This window comes from Teleopsis dalmanni, chromosome X, assembly GCF_002237135.1.
Source record: "Teleopsis dalmanni isolate 2A chromosome X, ASM223713v2, whole genome shotgun sequence".
NCBI classification, from domain to species: Eukaryota; Metazoa; Arthropoda; class Insecta; order Diptera; family Diopsidae; genus Teleopsis; species Teleopsis dalmanni.
In genome coordinates, this window is record NC_051848.1 from 69,522,366 (window position 1) to 69,548,073 (window position 25,708).

General features: G+C 30.3%; 4 protein-coding genes across 5 annotated transcripts; 2 read left to right on the forward strand and 2 right to left on the reverse strand.

The window, feature by feature from the left end:
• The first annotated feature begins 2,058 nt into the window (after positions 1-2,058).
• On the forward strand, positions 2,059-3,344 carry LOC119688929 (mitochondrial import inner membrane translocase subunit Tim23). Its single transcript, XM_038103609.1, has 4 exons — positions 2,059-2,227; positions 2,339-2,612; positions 2,931-3,100; positions 3,170-3,344. Exons 1-4 carry the CDS (start codon positions 2,179-2,181, stop codon positions 3,280-3,282), a joined length of 606 nt encoding a protein of 201 aa, XP_037959537.1. The 5' UTR covers positions 2,059-2,178; the 3' UTR covers positions 3,283-3,344.
• A 3,532-nt stretch (positions 3,345-6,876) lies between these two features.
• LOC119661958 (thyrostimulin beta-5 subunit) lies at positions 6,877-7,614 on the reverse strand. Its single transcript, XM_038071482.1, has 2 exons — positions 7,582-7,614; positions 6,877-7,516 (listed from the first exon to the last, which is right to left on the reverse strand). Exons 1-2 carry the CDS (start codon positions 7,587-7,589, stop codon positions 7,027-7,029), a joined length of 498 nt encoding a protein of 165 aa, XP_037927410.1. The 5' UTR covers positions 7,590-7,614; the 3' UTR covers positions 6,877-7,026.
• Positions 7,615-10,290: 2,676 nt separating this feature from the next.
• On the reverse strand, positions 10,291-22,185 carry LOC119689124 (kelch-like protein 10). 2 transcript variants are annotated; one of them, XM_038103872.1, is made up of 11 exons: positions 21,912-22,185; positions 21,558-21,835; positions 17,764-18,033; positions 17,132-17,396; positions 13,523-13,645; positions 13,184-13,459; positions 12,873-13,083; positions 11,675-12,017; positions 11,192-11,607; positions 11,026-11,141; positions 10,291-10,905 (listed from the first exon to the last, which is right to left on the reverse strand). In XM_038103872.1, the coding sequence occupies exons 2-9, from the start codon at positions 21,773-21,775 to the stop codon at positions 11,202-11,204; spliced, it is 2,112 nt and encodes a 703-aa protein (XP_037959800.1). In that variant the 5' UTR covers positions 21,776-21,835; positions 21,912-22,185; the 3' UTR covers positions 10,291-10,905; positions 11,026-11,141; positions 11,192-11,201. The 2 variants fall into 2 exon arrangements, with proteins under 2 accessions (XP_037959800.1, XP_037959799.1); XM_038103871.1 differs by having other exon boundaries at positions 11,675-12,020.
• A 2,776-nt stretch (positions 22,186-24,961) lies between these two features.
• On the forward strand, positions 24,962-25,613 carry LOC119687737 (thyrostimulin alpha-2 subunit). The gene is made up of 2 exons (XM_038102174.1): positions 24,962-25,305; positions 25,403-25,613. Exons 1-2 carry the CDS (start codon positions 25,027-25,029, stop codon positions 25,493-25,495), a joined length of 372 nt encoding a protein of 123 aa, XP_037958102.1. The 5' UTR covers positions 24,962-25,026; the 3' UTR covers positions 25,496-25,613.
• Positions 25,614-25,708: the final 95 nt, after the last annotated feature.

Consider the following 25,708-nt stretch of genomic DNA (forward strand, 5'->3'; position numbering starts at 1 on the left):
CGTACATAATTATAAATATACAATTATAGAACAAACTATTTAACCTGCAGGTATACATAATAATTTAAAAAAAAAAAATATGCAAAATAAAAAATAGTTTTCGTGTCTATTCACAATAACATCAAAACGAATTAAGTTCTGACAATTCTTCAGTTACAATTTTGATATTGAATTAATTTTGTTCGATAATTATTTTATAGAGTAAATTAAATTACGTCCGTTTTAATTTTTAAAAACGGTTTGATGAAAAAATAAATTCTTAATATAAACTATTATTCTTAAAAGAGAGGTTTTTATCGATCAGTAGTTAAATTGCAACAACGAACATATTTTTATTTATAATTTTTATTATTAATTTAATTTAATTATTCGTAAAAAATTTTTTTGATACTGCAAGTACCAAGGGTTGAACTCGTGTCGTATCATATTTAAAGCTCAGAGTCAGTGTTCATTAGCCAACTGACCCGAAGCTTAGAGCTTGTTAATTTTCTGTGAAAGTTTATTAACATATTACTTGCTGTGTTGTAGTAAAAAAGAAACATAAACCAGCTATAGCTAATAGAATCAATTAATTATAGTTGTTTTCAATTTATAATTTATGTAATTTCAGCATTATTCTTATTGTAGGGGCATTATTTATTGTATGCTTTTAGTATTTTTTCTTGAGTATACAACCTAATCGAGGAACGCGATATGGAAAAAGTCATGTTAATATCACTCCACGATTCGCTGAGCCGAAATTGGAAAGCATATTCTATTCATATAAATCAAGTCAATTTCTATTATATAACTCGATATTGATTTAACGGAAACACTTCCCTAAGCTGTCTGTCCGTAGGTATAGCTGGTGCTCATATTAACCCGCTTGTGTAAGCCATTTTAAACAGGATTATATATACTATGTTTTACTATAATATGAAATAGATGAGATAAAATTTTTTAAGATTCGGTATTAGTATTTTCAATATAAAATGGTAACAAGCATTAGCTTTCCGATTTTAGTTGTATAATAGAAATATTATTTGTAATAAAGTTGTATAAGATATATTTACAAAAAAATTTATCTATTTTTATAAATTTGCTACTTATATGACACTTTTTTGATTTGTAAGTTGTGATTGTCAACTTGACTTGTTTATGTTAAAAAATTTTGTTTGTAGGTATGTTTTCAAGTAAACCACGAAATTGTTTTAGAAGATCGGATTGGTTTTATTCAAGCTAAAACATTTTTGATATGAGAATATCAAAATATATGTTCATATGTTATAATATATTATGTTGATGTGAATGAAATTGTTATTCTAAATTTTATATATGATTATGGTCATATACAAATAATGTGCATATACGTATGCTTAAGTTGTTAACATTATTTGTCGTTTGTAATTATGTTTTATAGAAAGAATTACAAACGGAATTGAAAACAATATTTGTCATCTATAGAGCTATTAATTAACTTTTTATATCAGTTAGGTTATATGAACTGAACACTGGGTCAGTTAACCCGCACACGTATTATATAATATCTATTAAGACCGTGTGCGAGTTCGAATAAATTGATGATAAATTGAGGGAAATAGTAAATTATGTCGGTATGGCAGCGAACGTTAGTATTTACCAGAAATTCGAGAGAGGTGAATTAGATAAAGATTAGGTAAATTAGGTGTTGCTATTGTGAACATTTTATATGTTGTTCAATAAATAATTAAATAAATTTAAAACCTTTTAACCAAAAATAATAAATAAATGCAATAAATAAATATTTACATAAGTGCAATACAAAAAATTCCCAGGATGTATCAATTTACTTTACCTCAATTTACTTGAATTCGCACACGGCCTAAGTTCGCACAATTCAGTCATAGTAATAAATTAACAAATAGGTAAGATTGTACTATTCATATCCAATAAAGGATGTCAGGTTCGTTCAGTAGAATATAATAATTCATACATAAAACACTTTTTAATCATATGTAGTGTTCTTTGCTCAGCAATGACAAATGCATTATTTGACTATTGTGACTTATTGACATTCGGCATGGTAACATATGGCAGATAAGTGACGTTTTAGTAAAATTAAGAATATTTGGAGGTTTGAGTTTGTAGTTTTTACATACTGCTAAAAAATTTTATAGTGTAGACTTAATATTTAAATATATATTTTATAAAATTCAAATTATGGGGGAAGAGTTTTTAAGTAAACCGCTGTCTTTTGCTTCTCCTCCAGGTAAGATTCGAAAAACGGCCATAAGAAAAATTGTTATGAACGCATGCTTTTTAAATTACGCAATATAAAGTGAAGCTATATCAGATGCATAAACGATTGTTTTTATTTTAGTCGAAGAACCGAAAACCGCACGATCACTTTCGTCGGCGTTTGGTGCTCCTGTTTCTCCTTACCTGAATTACGATCCACGATTTTTACAACAAGCGCAACCGGAGTTTATATTTCCAGAAGGTGCCAGTAAACAGCGCGGCAGATTTGAATTGGCGTTTTCGCAAATTGGATCATCAGTCATGGTAGGAGCTGGAATAGGTGGTGTTGTAGGATTTTATAATGGAATACGAACAACTGCTGCTATGAACCAAACAGGAAAATTAAGACGGACACAGTAAGATGAAAAATTTTATTATTTTATTTATTATTTTATTATGTTTATCATTTTAAAACTATTGAATTAATAGTTTGGACTAACGTGCATATTTGCTTAAAATTATATTTGTATAGTTTTAAGTATTCCGCTGAAATTTAAATTTATTTTGTAGGTTTAACGTTATATTTTCATATATATAAGTTTAAAATTTTTAAACGTAGCATTAAACCGCCGCTTTAAAATTGTCTATTAAATTCTACAAGCTTTTGTATCCATTTAGTTTTTGTTTACAATTTAAGTATCCAATTAAAATTAATACCTTATTCGTTATTTTAGAATGTTAAATCACATAATGAAACAAGGATCAGGTACTGCAAATACGTTAGGAACCCTTGCAGTTATGTATTCAGCTTTTGGAGTTCTATTGCAATATACGCGGGGAGAAGACGACGATATTAATACGCTAGTTGCTGGCACAGCAACGGGACTCTTATACAAGTCAAGTAGTAAGTTAGATGCCGCATGTTCATGAAGTGATTGTCAAATTTTTAATGCTCTCTTTATTCTATTTACAGGTGGTCTTCGAAGGTGTGCTCTTGGCGGAGGTGTTGGTCTTGGAATATCCGCGTTATATTGTATGTATCAATATTCACGCTCAAAATCAAATGGAAACTATAAGTTTTTGTAAATTTTATAACCGTGTGGACTTTACAAAATTATTATTAAGCGGAGGAACTGTTATAATAATTTCAAATTTCTGGAAATTTGAGAAGTGGATAATTTTTTAAGATCAAATATATTATATATATTTATGTACATTAAGTTGTTTAAATTTATGATTTTAGTTATTAAATTAAGAATATGATTCTGTTGAAACTAATTTGTAAACTTCCAAATATGAAAAGATCAATTTATAAACGTGCTGCTTATTTCTAATTATGAAAATCGAATTTTAATTTCACTTCATATATTTGAATACAATATTAAAGAAACTGAAATTATATAATTGCCCTCACAATATTTGCTTGCTCACATATTTTATAAAGTTAATGATATGATGTCAACATTGCCCACAAACGAATTAAGTTAAATATCTTAACTAATAAATTTATAATAAGAATTAATTCAAACGTTTAAAATAAAAACCAAACAAAATCTCTTTATAACTAAAATATTTTTAACTATAAATGCATGTAAACCAAATATTAGTATTGTATTTAACTTAATCAATGTGAATTAGTACCAAAATCATTAAAGGTATTACATATGAAAACAATTATGACGTCATTTACTTATATAAATCAGAACATAAAAAATTAAAATTTACTACAGCTTCGCATGTAAATCCCTTATTCATCAATAGTTTGGAGATTGTCTGGGAATAGATATAACTACATTTCTCGCTATAGTAGAGCGAATTTGTAGATCTGTTTAAAGATTTCTGCTTTTTTGTTTAATTGTTGTCAATGAGTGGATGCAGAGTTTGATTGTTTGGAGTTTTTGTCAAGAGCCGGAATCAGATATTTTAACGTGTTGTCCTCTTTAATGCTATATACTTTTAATTTTGTTTAATTCTGGCAGCGTTTGCAGACCATAACAAAAAATCACTCTCTTTTGTCCTGCTTAACTTAGATTAATTACTGTCTATTACTATAGACATTGAATTGTATATATGTTATTATTTATTATATTATCTAATTTTAATAGCGTCTGCAAATAGCAGAGTATAGCCATTTTGGATATACCTCGCATATGCTACAAATATATTGCTTTTGAGATTCTTAAGATAATCTAACTATGTTGTTGTTGTAACCCGCTGGGACCTGATTGTGAAGTCTTTTTGTAAGGTGTTGAACGGCACTTGGTTGTCGCTGGCGACGAGTGGCTCCGGAACGGGTCTAATTTAACTATAATTTTGTTGAGTGTCGAAATGTGATAATTTATTCTTAGTTAAAAATTTCTGTTTTGTAGACAGCAACAAGTGATTTCTATCATTTTTGTAGGGTTTCAAGAATGGTCGGGATTACGTCTCAGACCCACTCTTCAATTTCGACGACCAAGTCCATTCATTACCACCCAAAGGAACTGCACAAGCAGATCCCAGGGGGTTACAACAACATAGTTAGATTATTTCAAGAATCTCAAAAGCGTATTCCCAACATTGGCGTGTTCAAGGTGGAATAAGCTAAGAAATATACTCAGACAATATTATCTGTATAATAATAAAGACTAAGCATTGGTTTTTAGTACCATTACGTACTAGAAATTTAATTAATGAAATTCTGAAGAAAGTTGTTAACTTATAAAAATAGCAACGGTAGAAGAGTTACTTTAGATTTTTGTGCAAAAAAGATCCTAAAAACAACATAAAATAGGAATATTACTTCCTACAAAAGCATATTTAATTACTCGTATATAATGGATGTGTATATCAATAAAACAATTTTCAATTTTTTTTAGAATTAATTTAGTGACCCACAAAGAAATACGAGTATAACAAGTATTATCCTGCCGCGGATCTTATTCCGAGATTAAAAGCTAGTCCCTATAGTTTGATGATATTGTCAGATTTTTGGAGTTGGGTTTGATTTGGATTGTGGTGGCCGCAAGCGACTCCCATTCAATCGTGTTACTTTGGTACTTTTTTAACCAATATTACTATCCTCCATTTTGTCGATGTGTCTATCTTTTCTATAAGTTTGAGTAGTTTTGCAGTCTTATAAAGTTTATTTTTCTGTTTAGTTGAGATATTCGCATTTCACGTGACAATTTTTATTCTGTTGTTTCTTATCTCCGTTATTGAAAGTTGACGGAGATCATATATGACAACATGCTTGGCATAATGTAAGCATCGTAGTGTTAAATTTAATCTATAAATGAAGAATTGCTTGAACTGGATATTAGTTGGTGGCTGGTTAGTATTTTGCATTGGTCTGTTATATGTTGGTGTAATCACATCGGCATTAGTGGAAGCTTTAAGCTTATATTTAAGTACTAAATTTATTGTTTATTTGCCTTTCTTAATAAAATGGTTTGTGTGATTTTAATGGTGTTTGCGTTGAGTAGATAGTGCACCCGCTTCGATGTGAGTTGCTGATGAATATTTAACTAACTATCCAATTATTTATTGGATAGTTGCTGTAACTTGACAGCTGGCACACTCAAGAGCTCCTTCGTTTAGCTTTTTGCACACAGAATGATGGTTTAAGTTACCGCGTTTCAGGGCTTTGGATAGAAATCTGCAATTTGTTAATTCCTGATGGAATTGTTAAAGCATTTAGGCTGAGGTTCTGGTACAATAGGTCTCTTCTGGCCGCAGTACCGGCTGTTGGGCAATTTTCACGTCTACTCATTAATAGGCTGAGGTTATTGGGACTTATAACAATTTGAAGGTGTCATATGGATGTGATGAATTGTTTTATTATTTTTCGGACTAATTTTATTTAATTTAGGAAAATCGCCAAAGCAAGAATACGCTCAGAATACAAAATGAAACATAAAGTGAAGTAAAATTTATACCGTTAAAGTCTATTGAAGTTTCTGCAGGGTCAACACCTTGTAATAATCAGGTTTAAGTTCTTCTCCACTGGTAAGAAATATGCAATTATTTGTCTGGTAAGTATTTGGTGAGATTTCGATTTGTCTGAAAAAATGAGTTGTATATTATAGTTGTATAGTTATTGTTGTTGTTGTAATTCCCTGCGATCTGAGAGCCAATAACATGAAAAGATATACAATACGATTACATAGGTGGGGAAGTGGATGGGTAGTGGTTGGGGGTGATGTAGGTCGAAATGAGGATAATGAGTAAATTGGGAGGGTGGGATTTAATTGAATATTAACTTGGATCCAGACGGAGTATATTCTGGTTAACTTTTTCAGTTGAGGCAACAATGTAAATAAAATATAGGAAAGTTAAGTCAAATATTTGACTAGCGTTTGTCTTAAAATTCAAGTAAATTCAAGACTTTTTGGAAATGTGAACTTAAATGTTAATATTTTTTTATTTACGGTAATGTGTGGAATTATAAGAGTTCACAGTGTAATCTTACAGCAAAACAGATTTTTAGTGATTTTAGAGATACTTATACAAAAACATTTATAGCATTAACAATATTTATTATATAGAAATAAAATTATTTTAATAAAAAAATTATTTTTCACATTTTTGAAATTTTTTATTTTTAAATATAATTTTTTTTTTTTGAGTTTTTCCTTTTTATTTTCGCTGTAAAGTTTTGCATTGATAAATTTATAGAGAATTTTTTTTTGTGTTTTAAAATCAGCTCCAATGCTTATGCCAATACGATAATTTAGTTAAAATATTTAATAAAAATTAAAAAATATAATAAAAATAATATTGACTTATTTTTGCAATTTAAATTATTTACAATTGATTTCATCTGTCTGTCAATTTCATAATATTGTTCAACTAATAATCCAAACCGTCCGAATCAGAACCTGTTAAAGCTAAAACTTTTACACCCGATTTGTCGTCTAACATGTTATTTGCTGGTGCTTCACAGCTTGTGTCCAGTGACGAGCAAGTATGACAGTGGCAGCTCACAGCTTCCATATACTCGTATCGGCGAGCCTCTTCGCCAGCTTCAGGATGACAGTTTCGTAGTACCGCTACTGCTGGCTGTCGAGACGCATGTACGCAGACCGGATGATATGAGCGCTTGTAAGGGAATTTCCAGTCGGAAATTTCACTTGAATCACAACGCCCCCAACATGACATAACACTAACATAGTCCCAACACTCACGTCCTTTAGCATCGACTTGCGTTACTCGGTAGGTGTATAAGCGACGATGGCAGCCCAAAGGTGCAGCAGTGGGACTACTGTTTATTGGTTGCATCTCCAGTAGTTGTACACAGAAACCTCTACAAAGCATGCCTAACATTATAACAAGTAGAATACTGAAAATGAAAAATGTTTAGTTATTAAATTATATTACAAAAATATTTTAACTTCTTATACCCACAGATTCATTTTGAGCACTGAAATCAACAGTTCCCGTATCTTCTAAGAACTGACTTGTTGCAGTGAATTTTGCTCCCTTTTATACAAGGACACCGAGCAGTGGTGGCAAAATATGCGCAATAGAAGCTTTGTTATTTTTCTATTTTGAAGTGGGTACGAATGAAGCGAAAAGTGCTATGTAGACATAATCCTTTGGAAAAGGAGTGGAAAAAAGGATATAATACTCGACTACAATGAAATGTTTTTTTTTAACTGAGTTAATTTTAAATTTAAAAATAAAATTGTTTTTACATGGTATTTGATAAATAAAAAAGTTTCTTTTTGTTTTAACAAATCCTAAGTAAGAGGTTGTGAAATAATCTATAACCTATAAAAAATTTAAAGTTCCTATAAAGGGTATGAAAAGTGAACTCAATAATATAAAAAGTCAAAAAGACAGGAAAGAAAACAAAACATAACATCAATAAAGAAGTCCAGTTAATCTTCAAAATTTCAAAAATATAATATAATAATTAAGTCTATTCCATTCTTTCGATGGCAATAATTAGAGATAATGAGATATGATTCTGTTAGAATTATATATTGTGATACCAATGCAAGTAATACTTGTTGCCCATTCCTTCGATTTCAATAATAAAAGATAGTGAGATATAACTCTGTTAGAACTATATATTGTGATACCAATGCAAGTAATACGTGTATCTATTCACTGAGTTGAACTATGCATACGATTCTTTGTAATACCCGCATTTATGTGTAAAAGAAGCTGAACTAAAACTATTATAGATCAAAATGGGAAATGTATGAACTATCGATGCGTATTTTTAATCCATTTCAAGGTTTTGGATCTGTGATGACTTTGTTACTTAGTTTTATAGTATTTCTTTTAAATTATTTGTATAATAATGCATCTTAGAACTGAAAAACATGTTGATAACTCACATGTAGATATATAAATCTGGTATCGCTGAGAACCAATATATGTATGTGTGACTTATTGTCGGATATTTTAAATTCATTTAACGTAATACGTTCTATATTTTTATAAGCTAATCATCTACATATACGAAATTACGAGTAGCGCATACTCATGTACGAGTTTACATATGAGAGTAATGAGTATGAGTTACTTTTGCTTCCTATTTCCAAACTGTACTTTTAGCATAAGTGGTAGTTTTCCTTTCCGAGTTGAACTTAATAATTAATTTTATACTTAATAGTAATTTAATCTATTACATCTATATACCCTGTTAAACGATAATATATTATTATAATTATTTTTAAAGAGGTAGTACACTGCGACCTAAAAGACCTATTGTGCCTTTAATCGGATTAGAGTGTTTATCCAAATCCGATTTCTTTAATGAAAGACAGTAAAGAGCCTATCTTTCCTAGTCTTGAATCCTTATAATCCATGAAATACCCGCCTAGGTGTTTCTTCCGCTTATGCATCAGTGGTGAGCACTCCCCAAGCACATGGTATGCATTTTCTTTTTCGTCTCTACAGTATCTGCACTCTGACTTAGATTGAATTCCTAACTTCGGTAGTTGATTATTCAATCTACAGTGAACGGTGTCAATAATCCCATAATGATTCATAGGTTAGTTTTTGATTGTTCTATGCAATTTTGCGTTTTAGCTTGTAAGTCCCTAAAAGCATTTTAAATTGTGCTAGTGTTGGTGCCCTTTCCCAATAGAGTTCTCTTTCTTTTTCCTCAGCGCCGTTCATAACAATGGATAGAATTCCTTTGCCAAGACCACAGAATGGTTCTGGGTTTATCATTCCGGTAGTTGCATTCAATGTTGAAACTGGCGCATCTATCTATCGTGTATATTTCCACTTGAAATATGATTACATTTTTTCCAGTGTTTCCCAGTATCTTTTGCCTGAACCAGAAACGATAGTATATATTTAAATAACAAAACAAAAACAAAAACTTTTAAAATATATGGTAGATGCAAATATTAATACCGAAGCTTAGCGAATATTTTATTTCCATTGATTTTATATGTATTATATATTATTCAGATGATTCAGGTGATGCCCTCACAATTGTTTTTTCGGAATTTTGTTTAGTACTGCAGTTTGTGTTTGAAGCCACACTAGATGTTTTCAGGTTATACCACCTGTACTCGTTCACCAGAACCTCGTATGTAAATGCGTTATGGGTAGGTGAGGTTAACAGTTGAGAGGGCTAGGCTATATATTCGCACCACTCCTCCATTGCGGCATACGCTTTTGCCCCTTATATTTCAGATTTCTTCGTATTATATTATATTAATTAGAGTAGGAATTCTAAGAATTTGCTCTATTAGACAAATAGAGTATAGAATTAGGAATTAAAAACTTGAGCATATCGCAAAAGGGTTTTTTTTCCATTATTACTAAATTCATTCAAAAAGCTGATTGTATTGATTAAGAAAATTCGTCTAATGACATTATTCTATTTATATTGATGATTAAATATAGATGTATTAACTTTATGGGACGTTGAAATTGGATACGTTAAGTTTTCTTTATCAAGTCAAAGTTGATTTTCCTTTAATATTTCAGAAATATTTCTAAAGAAATCAAAGCATTGAATATTTCAGCTGTATACTCTATTATTCAATTGTTCAGGAGATTCCAAACTTTAATGCAAGTAGTAGAGCAATGATAATTTTTTAGATTATAGGGAAAAATTTTGCTTTTAAAAATTAAAGAATTGTATTATTTTCACTCAAATATATTTGGTAGTAGTGCGTACGTACTTGTCATGGCTACAATAAAAATAAGTGCAGAATATTAATTAAGAATATACTTTGGCTCCATTATTTGATTAATTCATCCTTTATCTCTGCATAAGAAGGTGGATTCAGATCTCTTATGAGTTTTGATTCTATGGAAATTCTATGGAAATTCTTGTCTTTGAAGGCGTTTATTGTGGTCATTACAAGTTTTACTGAAACGTCTAATGAATGAAGGCAACTGATATAAGAATGAACGGCTACGTCTTCTTTGGATTTATTTTTTTTTTTATGTTTCACTTAATATTCCAAATTTTAGTTACATTATTTCTCCACAAAATCTGTGTTGTCTTTGGATTCCAGCCAACTGTCCAGCTGTTAGTTGCATTCCTCAGCAATCATAGCTCGAAAATGGATACATTTTCTGTTCTTCATTGTACCTTTCGCTTGGAAATCCAGATTTTTGTTGCATTGATTACAGCAGCAATCCTTTCAGATTTCTGATGATAACTGCTTTCTTGTATTGCTGTGTATATAAGGTATTCTCAAACATTTGAAGATGCGTAACTTTTGGATTATAGCGTGTAGTGAGTTTAACCTAAAATAAAATGGACTTAAGTCGCATTTATAAACAGCGTCCTCAAAAATTTAACGATAATGATACTTTTTTAACTATAGAGAAAGAACCCAAGATCTTTCTTGGTTTCTTTCTTCTTACCTAAAAATCCATTTTATTAATAGCGTCAAGCAGTGATCTCCTTGTAAATGTGAAGATATTTCCTAATTAGGTTTTACTTAAAAACTCAATGTTTAGTTGTATTAATCAGCAATCTCCTATAAATATAAAAAAGTTATTTGAAGTTATTAAACTTTATTATTTTTACAAATATAAATTCAATTTCTATGTAAATTCATTTCATGTATATCAGTAACTCCGAAACGAGTACTCCGTACATGTATTCGATATCGTATTGAGAGTCTGCGTGGTCCGTCCCTATGTGCTTCAACAATTTCATGTATTGAGGGTGAAGCCTCAACAGAGCTTTCTTCTTCATCATCAGCATCTTCATCATCTGTTGGGCTATCGTAGTCGTCGTCACCGTTACTTTGTGATACAATTCTTATAGCAGCGACGGTATCAGATACTTCACGGTTTATAGTACCTGATAAAATACGTTGGCGTCTTTCCTCCATTAAGCGATCACGTTCTTTGTGTATATAATCACGTATATTTGGCAAACCTCCAACATTATTTGTAGACAACGCTGATCGTTCAATATTCATATCGGTTGCCTCCATCCTAGTAATAAAATAATTAATTATTTCATATATATTTCTTTTTCATTCAATTCAAAAAGGTTGATTACCATTCATCAGTTTCAGCCACATAACATTCAGTATGTGATATTGTGCCTTCGCCATTGAATCCACCTATTGCAAATATCATATCGTCAATAATTTCTAAGCCAAAGTTACTTCGCGAATAATTCATGTCATGAATATCAGTCCAAACTTGGGATTCAGTATCATAACGTTCACCGCTGGCTAGTCGAGAAGTGCCATTAAAACCACCTATTGTATATAGCACTCCACGAAACGCTACGCAAGATACACCAGAACGGCGATGATGCATGTTCGGTATACGATTCCATACATTTCTTCTGGGATCATAATATTCAGCACTGTCCAGACATTCTTGTCCATTAAAACCTCCTTAAAAAAAAAGTTAGAGATGTCTAAAATAATCAAGTTATTTAACAAGATTATTTCAAATTATATTTCACGTTTTTAACACTAAGATTAATATGAAGAATCAGACACCAAGAAAATGCGGTGAAAAGTGGTGATTTGGACGCAGATCAAAAATCACAAGAGCATGACTTGAAATGCCAACATGAAAGAGATCTTCCACGAAGTAATACGAAAGCGGTACTGAAGGGGATAAGTCTCGCCGAAGGGTGGGTGTTTTAGTCCGTATACTACATATTAATGTTAAGGAGTCAGGGCACACCATTCCGACGAGGGTCGGTTTGACGGTTCATAAAGCTTTCCACCTCCTCACCACAGAAATAAAACAAAAAAAATATATATGAAAAATTATCACTATAAATGAATAGAAACAGTCTTTCATAACAGTCGAATATAGCAGATACACTTAGCATTAAAAAAGGTCCAAAAAATTTATAAGTTAATACTTTTGCCAAGAGATAAAAATACAAAATAAGACTTTTAAAAAGAATCTGTTTCTAATGTTTCTAAGGCTCTTTGCCAAACGAAGACGATTTAATCCAAAGACAGTTTAATAGAACTCTTAGAAGAAATTTCCAGTAGAATTTAGTGAAAGCGAATATTCAATCATATAAATTTATAAACATTCTTAAAAGGATTTTTGCCACAAATAATTTATTTTACTTTAATCTGTTTCTCCAAAGAAAATATTAAACATTCTTTAATTCCATGAATAGAATTACATTTGGCACAATGTTTATTTGTATCTTCCCCCACAAAAAAAGAAACTGTTAAGACATTAATTTGAAAGTTATTTAAATAATTTGAAAATATTACCAGTAGCATAAATTTTACCCTTGAGTGTACAGGCGCTTGCGTCAGACCTTTGCATATTCATTGGTGCTATTATGGTCCACTGGTTCGTTTTTGGATTATATCGCTCTACAGTATTTAAACGATTATGTCCATCGTAGCCGCCAATAGCGTAAATATAGCCATTAAGTTCAGTCACGCTAACATAACATCGCCGGCAATGCATAGGCGCAATCTAAGCACAAAGTTAAAAATAAAAAACAAAGAGAAAAATATATTTACATATTTTTATAATTATACTGTCGCTTACATATCAAATTGACAAGTTTACAAACCTCACTCCAAGTCTTATTGATGGTATCAAATACACGACATGTGTTGAAATACTCAACACCATCATAACCGCCTATGGAGTATATTTTAAAACCAAGAACTGCAGTGCCATGATAGGCGCGAGGTCCTGCTGGATCTTCAGCATTTATAACTACCCAACGATCGGCACGCGTGTCATATGTTTCAATACTACCTTTTGATGCACCACCACTCCAACCACCTATAGCAAATATGACTTCATGTGGCAAGCGTGGCATTGCGAGCGGTGGAGTAGCTACCTTCAACATAAAATCCATATTATTATCTATTATAATTAATAAATCTATTTAAATAAATATTACCTCACCACATTCGGGATTCATGATATCCAAATCATACATAAAGTTGAAAGTCTCTACGATTAATGGCTTGGCTTTCTCACAATCTAGTACATAAGGATGTTCTTTCACATCCTCCATGAAACACTATAAATTTTTCAGTTATGTTTTTATATTAATAAAATAATTTTTTAAGTCCCATCAAAATAGTTTTCAAACTTTACAGCTATAAATCAAGCTAAACATATAATAAAGGATCAAAGACCACAATTTTAATACCTTATAAATCAACTTTTAAATAAAAAAATTTAAATATAAGAGAATCGTTAATTTAGTGATTGGGATGATTCCGATTACTCGAGCATCAGGATTTAATTAAGAATTTTGTTAAATTCAATAGTCTAAATAAATTTTTCTACTATCCTATTGACTTGAGTTCCAGAAATATTGGATTTTGATGACGCATTATGAATACATTTAGAAACGATTGTCTATTAAGTGCTAATACCTAATAAATCAATATGTACGCTTGTAGTATCAGGTCTGAATCGTGGTACATATTTATATTTACCAATGCATGGATTTTGTTATTTCCCATATACAGTTTAAATTTGAAGATAAAAATAAAAAAATATCTTAGCTCAGTGCCATCTATGAGTTGTTGTCGGTAGATGGATGGAGTACACATTATCTACCCAACTTGAATTTGACTAAATTTGCTTGATATTTTGCTGCGACTTGACATTTTACTTATTGTCACTTTGTCTAAGTCGGTCAAAAACTGGGCATGCCACAAAGAGCGAATATAAAATAATAATTTAACAAAATATATACTGAAATAAATGCTTGTTTCAAGCACAAGTTTTCGTTAAATTGACTAATTCCGTGACGGTCGTAGTAAAGACGGGAAGAAAGGAATAAAAGAATGACAACTCAATCGGACAAAGTAATATATCTTTTTATGTAATGTTTATATTTATATAATATAATAAAAATAAATATATATTTTTTAAAAAAATTAAATATATTTAATAAAAAAATTTAATTTGCAGTTTGTATGTCCAGTAAAAAAATAGTCCGATTATTTATGTACTGTTCTATATCTTTTGTATATTTTATATATATTGCATTTTCTTATTAAAAGAAAATAGAAAAAGAATTGGGTCCTTTTTTACAAAAATGGTATATTTTTTAACCAATTTTGGTAGAGAAAAAAGTTTTCAAATGGCAACCATGGGTCCATTATAACACAACAATGATATTGATAAAGATATTAATTTAATTATGTCGACATTTATCTTTATTTTCCATAGGCGAAATGAAAAATTTTAAAAGCGATTGCTGGAAACGCTCAGCAATGTATTGCTTTGTTTTCCCCCCTTATTGCTGAATAAGAAGGAATATAATAATAAATATCGGTATAACATATAATCAAAATTTCATTACATAATTTCTTTTTGGAAACATAAACTTCATTTATAGAATTTATTTACAATATTCTTTCCAAAAATAGCAAATTAACTACTTCAATCTTTACTTTTAAACAGAATTTACATTAAACTTAATTATATCGGAAGAAAATTTTCATACAAACTTATATTAAAAATATAAGAGAAGTTATTGAGAATTATAAATTCAATTATAGGTATGATAAGTCTTAACACTGTTCCAACTTATAACTGAATTTTTAATTCTCATTCACTTTTAAAGTTTTCTTTCTTTGAAGGTAATTCCATTTTTATGCAATTATTTTATTTTAATACAAATTATACTTGGAAGCAGAGTTGGGTTTCCACTTTGTTTTATCACTTATTTAGAAAGAATTTGAAACTTTTAGTAATATAACAACATTTTATAATTCTAAATTCTAAATATAGTAAAATATTTCTAAATAATACAGTAAAAAATTGATATGTCGACACTGACAGGCTCACATGATTTAAAATTGAAAGCAACAACACTGTGTGACGTGACTGCAATCATAATATGCCCCTTGGTCTGTTGCTAATCAATAGACCAGGATAAATGAAAATCGTTTGTTTTATTAAAACTATTGTTTTTATACGTATTATTTAAGATAGATTACCATAAGAATTATTTATATAGAAGGACTGTGTCAACTACAGCTGAATAAATATATAGTGAGATATATTTTATGGATTTTTCACCGCAGTGAAAATGAAGATATACTAGTCTTCCTTCCCTAACGTCTTTAGCTGTATTTACTTTTTACCTTAATATTGAATCGATGGTAGTTTTTAAGTATTGATAGTAATAGTTTAAGTGAAATATTTTTATACATAGTCAAGATAAACTATACTATTTTGTATTTTTAGTGATAGCTAGAAGTTTTGGTTTTGTTAATATTAGCTCCTAGTCTACAGACTTTAGTTTAATCAAAACAAAATATAATGGTACTCGGTATTTAACAATAAGGAGCATAAGACACTATTGCTATTCACTATAGGCGAAAATATATAAGCAAGTACCTTATAAAAGTGATATTATGTTTTTTAATATTATAGTTGTATTATAGTGCACCGTTGCGGTGCGAATTGTTTCCTCATCTACCATACTATATGGTGGATGGTTCCCAGTGACTATTACCTGTTTCCAAAGATGGCGCTAGGGAAACAAATTTGTTTCAAATGATAAAGTGAAATGGGAAACTGTGGTATATTTTGGAGAACTTAATAAATCGTATTATTTAAAAGATATTTAAATATTGAAAGATCTATATAAAGATCTATTGATAGAGGAATGATCTATATACTATATGGAAGCATAAAATATGATTTTTCATTTTGAACACGTGGATCTTACCCGTAAAGGCTAGAACTGTAGTGAGAAAACTTGTAGCGATTTTGGTATGTCACTATCCGAAACCTATCTAATGTAAATAAATTGGGTACCCTGTTTAACTAAAAATGCAAAAACTGCAGGAAGAAGGAAAAATATAAGTGAATTGAACATTTCCTACATAAATTGCTAAGTCTGTCTATAGTAAGGCAATCCATTTATATCTCAAATCTACACTTTACAGAAGTAATAGTATTTATCAATTGCGTAGTGTGTTTCAAAAATTCATTGCAAATCCTATATCTGGGTATATAGGATAAGAACGACCTTAGGTATATAGGATAAGAACGACGCTACCTTAGTATCAAAACACATCAGAACTACTAAACGGTGATATATGCACTTTTGATATTCCATAACGTCGCATAATAAAATTGCCTGAAAATTGGAAAATTGTGATCCAAACAAATCGCCAAATACATTTTATAATAATACTTTTTGAATATTTATTTTATTTTCAGTTATTGAAATTAACATACTACTTAAATTATAGTGATGATAGTGATTGATTTTTAAATTGAACCAATAAATGGCAAACACCTATAACTGCCCTTCTTCAAATAAAAAACTCGATACAACTCTAATCTCTAAGAAGCATATTATGAAAAGTATTCCATATCTGCTTTATTTAAACGAAGAGAAGCTCTGTTAAATATTGAATATAATAAAATAACCTGATTGAACCTGATTGGGAAATTAAATTGTGTTTCTAATTTTCTTTAAAATACTTCTAATGTTTAAAAATTTATTGAAGTGCTCCAATTTAATACTCACCTTCGGTGTCATTAAACCCAAACGCACACCCTGCATTAAGTCTGCCACATGTTTTTTTCTATTGACGGGATCATAGTCAATCCATTTAATGCATAATTTCCATACACTATCTTCCTCCCGTGTGTTCAATTCATCATCGCTTATGATCTCATAGAAATCCTTTAATCCGATTTCCATTATGTCCTCATTTTTTAACGCAACTTCTGGAAAGTAACGTAACATATACATACGTGCTTTGTCATATAAAGCGTCAAGAAAACGAAACCTGCGAGTATAACAGAAATGAAATAGCTTTGAGTAGAAAGTAATTAAAAAAAAATTATTTAAGAGGAATTATGATGGAAAAAGGAGACACCGTCGTCAAAAGTAGGCTGAGTGTTTGAAGGACGAAAAGAAAATGTACTGTGAGGTAATACGTTAGTGGTTGCGATTAAATACAATTCAGATGAAATCTCTGCTGCATGCACTTGACTTAGAAACCCACAATGTTAATTAAGCTATAAATTTGTATGTGGTTATTAAAAAATTAATCCATTCAGCATTTGGCTTAGGTACAATAGATTGATGTTCGTGCTTTTCAACCTACTCCATAAGAAAAATGGCTTAAATATTTGATTATTTCATAAACTCACCTAGCAAAACTCATAATATCGACGCAATTTATTGGTGACAGCATTTTTGTCATTTTTCTTTCGCAAAGCTTCACAAGGCCCATCATTCCCAAATAATCAGCAGATACCAATAATTCATGGACATTATCTTCTGTTATTTGGCATCGTCTAAGATAGGCGTAGTTAATTAATTGCTCCATAATAGCTGCACTCATTCCAGGAATGCATACTCTTCGGCTCACTTCCTTGTCATATTCCGATATGCCACTATTGAAACCAGTAAATTGAGCCCTAAAAACAGCAAAATTGAAAATTGAATCAACTTTTGAAACAAAAATAATGGAAAACATAAACTTTGTACTTCAAATTAAACAAAACTTTCAATCGAAATTGAACCTTTCGTTTTTATTTTCTATTTTTTTCAAGCACCTGAGGCATGTAAATACATTGATTGGTATAAAAATCACAAAAAAAAAAAAACAGACAAATAGATTTTGTATTAAAACCATTTTAGCAAATATCAGAAACCAAAGCTATTCTTCCAGAAATAAGTTTTTGCGTTTTACGTTAGATTCTACAAATGGACTATGAAAGGACTAAAATCTTTAAATAGACTATGAGGAGACCACAAACTTCCTTAAAAAAATTTATCTTTTGGCTTGTTAAAGCTTTAATAACGCTCAAACGAATATAAAAACTACATAAAAAATATATCTATGAATAAATTATATATAAATAATATATTTCCGTTAAGTATTTCCCCACATAAGCTTCACATGATATTATAGTCAATTTTTTATGCGAAATGGATATTAGTACTTGGCCTTTATCATCATCAGCGTAACAGCTCGGGGTGAGCTTTAACTGTATTCACTTTTGTGGTCTATTATCCGGCATTTTGATGGTGTGTCCTATCCATCTCAAGCGCTGCGACTTTGCAAACTTTACAGCATCTTTACTGTTACAAAGTCGTTGCACACTTAATTTCGTCCACACAAAGGCCTTTCGAATTCGTCGGATGCAAATCCACTGGATTATTTCATCTGAGTTATTTTTGAGAACAAGGTGGTGACTAAAAAATATGATAGTACAGATGCGCTGAAATAAGCCATTTTTCAAAAATAGGTCAAGATTCCAGAGGAACACACTCACGAAGCATGCAACTCACCGTTTGAAGGCCATTGTCAAGGCATAAGGTGACCACATCGAGCTATAGTGAATGCATTCTGAAATTTTGATTATTTCAACAAATTTTTGTAATTTGAATTAATAAAAAATAATTTCACACCAAATAGATATGGTCGCTTCAATAGGTAACACTTTAATCGCCTAACGTTGTAGATAAACTAAAATTACAAAGCTGTCTTAAGAAATAGCGACAATAGTATGGGTCAAATGATTATTAGGAATGTTTTGGGCGTGAAAAGAATGACAGCCAGATTTGTTAGGAAACCATTGAATCCTGCTTTGCTGAACTAACAAACTAAACTATGTTGCGAAACATGGCATTAGGAAAGGGTGTCACAAGCATCCTATTATACCGACATGTTGTACTGTAATTTTTTACTTTCTTCCAAATTTAAAAAAATTTAAAGAACAACATATTTAAACATATGATAAAGAGCGAACTAAAAGATACACCGAAAAACGTGTCTACTGAAAGAGAGATAAAAATTGAGAACTAAGTTAACATTTTCTAAAGGTATAATAAACTCCCGCTACTTTTTGATCACACCACGTATATGTGGAACCCTTTATAAAAATACTGTAAAGGTATGATGAACTTTCAGAGTTCTTTTCAGTGTACAGTCTATATATGACTATATATATCCACTGTAAATCCGGTCTTCTTTTCTGATGTCAAGTTAAATGTTATCAGTGCGATCAGAATGAAACTAATAGGAAGTGAAACTAAGGTTTTAGCAAATTTATATAACTAAAAAAGTTCAGAACTATCTATTATCATTGTCTATAAATATTTCAATTTGACGAAAAATAAATATAAAAATTTGAGTGATTTGAATCTAAGCCTAATTTTTTAAAACATTCCGTTTTCCAATCAAATATGAAAATTATCTTACTTCTCTAGTATTTTATAATTTAATAATTAACTACCTCTCAATTAAATACTTTATATGTTTGATGCTATCGAAGAAATTAGGAAGTTAATGGACCGGAACAATCGATAAAGTAAAGGCTAATGGCACAAGACATTTCTTCATAATTCTCTCGACATCTATTTAAATGTGTTAAATGCAGCTAACAGAGTGTAATAGTTTTTGCAGAAAGTGGATTGCTGTCCAAATAAGTATTACGTCTCCATCCTCGAAAGACCATAAACAGAGTGTATCTGGTCGAAAAGTGTTGGAAATAATCTTTGACCCTTTTTTGTACCCTCTGGATACATAAATGTAGTATGGTCGGAAAATGAAAGATCCTTTAGGACAACGACGCTGGAAACGATACAAAGACAAATGTTTTTAGACTATTCACTAAGTTAGTTAACATACTTAGTGAAAGCAAGTCGATTGTTTTTTATTTGTTCAATCTAGTTTTCTTAAATACTTTGTAGAAATATAAATTTGAAAAAATTTGAGGAAACTAAGCAAACAATAAATTTTATATGTTTAAAATTGTTAGAAAGGAAAATCCTCCATTTAAAGACTACAATTCAAACGTTTTTAAAGAAGGGAGAGAGTAAAAAAAGAGAGGAATTCAAAATGCCATTCAATTGTTTTTTATAAAAAATATTTTCGGAGGTAAAAATTATTTAAATTTTTCGAAATCTTTGTCTTGGCATTTGAATATCCTACGTTTGGTCATAGGTTAGAATATTGTGATTAATAGGGATTTGAAGGCAGCGGAAGCAAAAAGTGAATAGTGATATATGTTAGGTTATAACGGGATCCCTGGTGGAAATAGTGATAAAAAACTTAAGACACTTTTTAAGTATTTACTAGAGTTTTATTAGAAATTCTGTTAATTATTGAATTTATGGAAGCTTGTTGTGTAGGGCTCTGAAACAAAGACTACATTTAAATCAGATAATTTGAGTTTATAAGTTATGGCAGACGTTGCAAATCTAAAGAATCGAAAGAATAGAGTAGACTAAGTAAAACAGAGTAACATGAATCCACAGACTAATGTCCTATTATTTTCAGTTTTAACTAATCCTTCAAATATTTTTTATAAAGTTCACTAAAGCTGTTGTCATCATCTATCTATCCATAGCATGTGTCATGATTGAATTTTTTTATTTTTTGGGTGAACATATCCCAAAAACTGCCAAATTTTGGCTAGAATTGACATATATTTCCCTAACCTTGCTTCTGCTAAACCAAATGGTATAGCCTAAATAAGATCTCTTGGTGCAATATGTATTGCGTACATATACATAAACTATTAGCACTCTATCTAAGATGGACTAAATTACCCCACTTGTTAAAAATACCACCTGTACTAAGCTCATTATTTAAAATATGAACACATACGCTTTTGATTTTAGGAATGGAAGGTGTTTATGCACATACAACGATCATTTTGTCATATGAATATATGAATATATGACAAAATGAATGATTTGTAAAATTTCTAACAAAAATGAACGACTCACTAACAATCTATATATCTGTAACATAGCAAAATCATGTTTTTTAAAAACACTTGTCTTTTATGTGGATACGAGGTATGTAGGAAGTTACAAAAATTTTCAAGTACCAACTCTAGTATTGAAAATGATCATGTTTTGAATATTTAAGACTTATGCTAGCAAAGTAACAATAAACTCTAAGAATAATTCAAATAAAGATGATTACCTGAAGTACGTACTACATGCACTCATGATAGGTCGATGTACATTGTATTTCTCATCTGATACTATTATAACAGCATCACATAATTGATTTTTCTCTCTCAATTCATTTAATGATTTAAAAACTTCGTCGCTACGAGAACGAAAGATGGTTTCATTATTTAAATCGTCATCGGAGTCTTCTCCCACATTGATTCCATCATCATTGCTCAAGTCGTCCATTAGCTTTTAAACCAACCAATTAAATTGATAGGCCAAAGGCCATTCCTGACATACCTACAACTGTAAGATTTTGTAGTTAGTATATTTGTTGGTTAGTAGATTTATATTTCAAAAACATCATTATGAGTATTCTCACCCTTCAATGAGTGGTTTTTTACAGTTTCTACCAACTCACGTCAATTTTATTGTCGTAATTGAAAGACTTAAAACTAAAAATATATCCGGTAATTTAGAAGAGCCAGAACTTTAATTTGAATGGCTACAAATCTTGCACTTCTTGTAGACTGTGGAAATGGAAGTGATATTGTAAAGGCAAAAATTTGAAGCCAAAAGGTAAACCGAAAATTTTGAGGTCGAAAAGGGTTGGAATAAACTGAGCCAAAAATGTTGTATTAAATTTAAAAACTAAAAATTTTATTTTTAATGCATAATTTAATATTAAAAAAATTCAAAAATGAAGTTTCTTTAAAAATCTAAGGTATTTCTATAATTTTTTCTCTAGTTTTTTGATAAAGTCGAATAAGGTAAATAGTTTCAAATTTACACTTTATCGGACTTATTGAAGAGAAAATAACTAACAGAAGATATAATTTTTAGGGATTTGGTTTACTTAACATATTAGCCTGTAATTTAAATAAATAAAAAATATTGACTCTATATATTGTTTCTATTTGAAGCATCATATTTCGGGTACTTTTTTTCCCTCAAAAAATCATAAATAACGCAGATTAAATGCGAAGATAATCTAGCGTTTGCAATATTAATCGTACGTTAAACAATATAATATCTTCCCGTGGTCGAAATCACGTGTCAATGGCTAATAAATTTGCAAAAGTGCGGTCATTGTTCAAAATGCTAAATGAAATTACATACAATTTAGTGTCTGGGCGGAGCATTTAGCAATCGATGAAACCATGGTACCATACTTCGGTCGACATTCTGCTAAAATATTTACTCGTAACAAACCAATACGTTTCGGTTATGACCAATGGGCCTTTTCCTCGTATAGGGGGTATATCTTTCAGTTTCTGCCATACTAAGGTGCAACTGACTATTACGACAAACAATTGGTAATTGGTCCATCTGTTGAAATGTAATTATTGAGCTAGTTTTAAAATAAGATCTTTCTGAAAATTACACTATAAAATTCTAAGTATAAACTTTCCTGGTACTTAATGGGTTAGATGGGTAAGTTCTGCCTGTTTTTTTCGACGTTGTTTGTATATCGATTGCTTTGGTCTTTATAATTATTTTGGTGGCCCATTTGACCTGAACTAATTTTATCTAATGAAGTACTTCATTTAATTTTTTTTATATTCTGTTTATATTAATGTCTTGTAGTCTTAGACTGATATCCAAATATAACAATATTATTTCTTTCCAATTTATTTGCTTTTTTTGTAAAATTGGGTTCTATAACTACGTTATACCAGAGGTGTGAGTTAAGCAATGGGATGCCGCCTTTTCTCACAGTTAATCAAAACAGTTTTAAGATCAACTGAACCAAAATGTCTTTTAAATGACTTATTAGGGTCCTATTACAGAAACGATATGGACTAGTGTTATATATTGAGTTGTTTGAAAAGTAGTTTTGAACGATCCAAATTGTTCTAAATTTAAAAGTTTAAGTAATTCGAATACAATTATATTTAGAGTTCTGTTATGAATTATGACAATAATAATTAGTATTTCATTAATGCGATAATTCAGGAGCGTTTAAATACAGACTTATGAACAAGTCAAAAACTGTGATATTAAACTATATATATGCACTATTGCCATAAATTCAAAGTAGAATTTATGCTATTATGCTAATTCTGAATATAATTGTGTATTATACAACTGTGTTTATTATAATAAATTATTGCGTTTTCGATTGATAAATATGGATTCAATCTAAATTTACTTTCGATCTGTTAAATTTTGTTAGTTAATCGAACGTTTTTAGAGTCAGCAACTTACAGTTTTTCCGGAAAAATTTATAAATGTAGAAAATTGTACATATATATTTTAGGTCCAAGCTTGAATTATTTTTAGAAGCGACAATGGTATATCTCAATCTATAATATCTATTGTGCTATCTATGTAGAGAGTCTCATAATTTAAGCTTGACAAATTAAGGCCATTCATGAACATAGTAATGTTTCTTAATTCTAGATCTATTCGACTAATTTCCTGGTATTCGCAAGGAATGAGTAAATAAAACGAGTAAAAGTTTTACTCTGTATTTTGTGAATCTGCAGATGCTAATAGGAGCATGTCCAAATTAAAATATTAGTGATTAATCTATCGAAGTAATTGTTGGATTGCCTTAGACCTTAGCTTATATTTTATGTTTATTGTATACTCATAATATTTACATTTACTGTATATTTTAAGTACTGATAAAGAGTTTGTGTCTTATAAATGGTTCATCCATTCACTCTTGCAATCTTGTTAGCTCTTTCAATGCCATTAATTAACTTCTGGCTACCTATCCAAATTAGTGATATTTTATTCGTAGGCGCCTACTCAGATGTGAATTTTTTGCATCTTATGACCGTCTTGGACGGTCCAACCTGTTCGAGTATAAAGTAATATTGGTGTATATGTTTTGTCTTTTTTGCATTCTGAGGAACAGAATTCTTGAGAATGTACTTCTGATTAAAAAATTGTACGTTGAATTCCATTTGGAACAGCTATGCTATATCTTGATCCGTAGATACTAGCACCACTGTGCATTTTTATTAATAATAATAATTTTATTATTATTAATTATTGATTTAATTAATGAATGAAACGTTGAGGGGCTTTGTGAACTCATTATCTTCTAAAAGTCAAAATCATCAGCAAGGTTATTGCTTTCATCTATGAGTTATGTTGTACTTTCTTTAAGATGTTTTTTTTAATAATTTTGTCATAATTTAAAAATAGTACACTATTATTTTACATAATAAAACCATTTTATTTTGAAACGACACAATTTAAAGTCGACAATTATTTAAACTAAATTATTCAATATGCGAACAGGATTTTCTAAGGGAAGGAGTTGTTTGCAGTTAGGTTTCATTGATGCATAAATGAAATTCTGCATACCACGCAAGAATCCCTTTTTGCGCAGACTCCTTCATCAGGAAATGCCAATTTTACTTAAAATCGAATAAAAAGCGGAACGAACGCTGAGGATACTTGTAGTCACTGGTTGGATTTTGATACGCTAACAACTACACCAGTATAAACTGAAAGAGAATTATTTTTTTTTTGTTACGAAAATGTTTATGTTACGTTTGTTTTCGTTACTATTGCTTTGCATTATTGTTACATGGGCCAAGGACGCTTGGCAGAAACCGGGCTGCCACAAAGTAGGTAACACCAGAAAGATTTCTATACCTGATTGTGTAGAGTTTCGTATAACAACAAATGCATGTCGCGGATTTTGTGAATCATATGCCGTTCCATCCATTCCATGGGGTGCAGTAGGAGGTGTGTTTAAGCCGCCTAAACCGGTAGTGTCGGTGGGCCAGTGTTGTAACATGATGGAGTCAGAAGAGGTAATCCAAAATGTTTGTCTTAGTAGAATTAAATTTAACGTAACCATAGCTTATAATGAAGTGATCGCGTTTTATATATTTAATTCAATTTATGTAGATACAAAAACGAGTCCTATGCATGGGAGGAATGAGAAATTTTACTTTTAAGTCAGCTGTATCATGTAGCTGTTATCATTGCAAAAAGGATTGAAGGATTGAATATTATATTATTTTGAGCATAAATTTTAAGGATGCTATATAAACACGACAAATATATGTAAATTATATATATGATGTAAAAATTGCACTGAGCCACACACAACACTCTTTACTATCAAATGTAAATATCAAAAAGTGAAATGTTAAATTCCTAAATAAAAAAAAATTGTTTTTCGCTGTAAAAAATAAAAAGTGATACATTGTC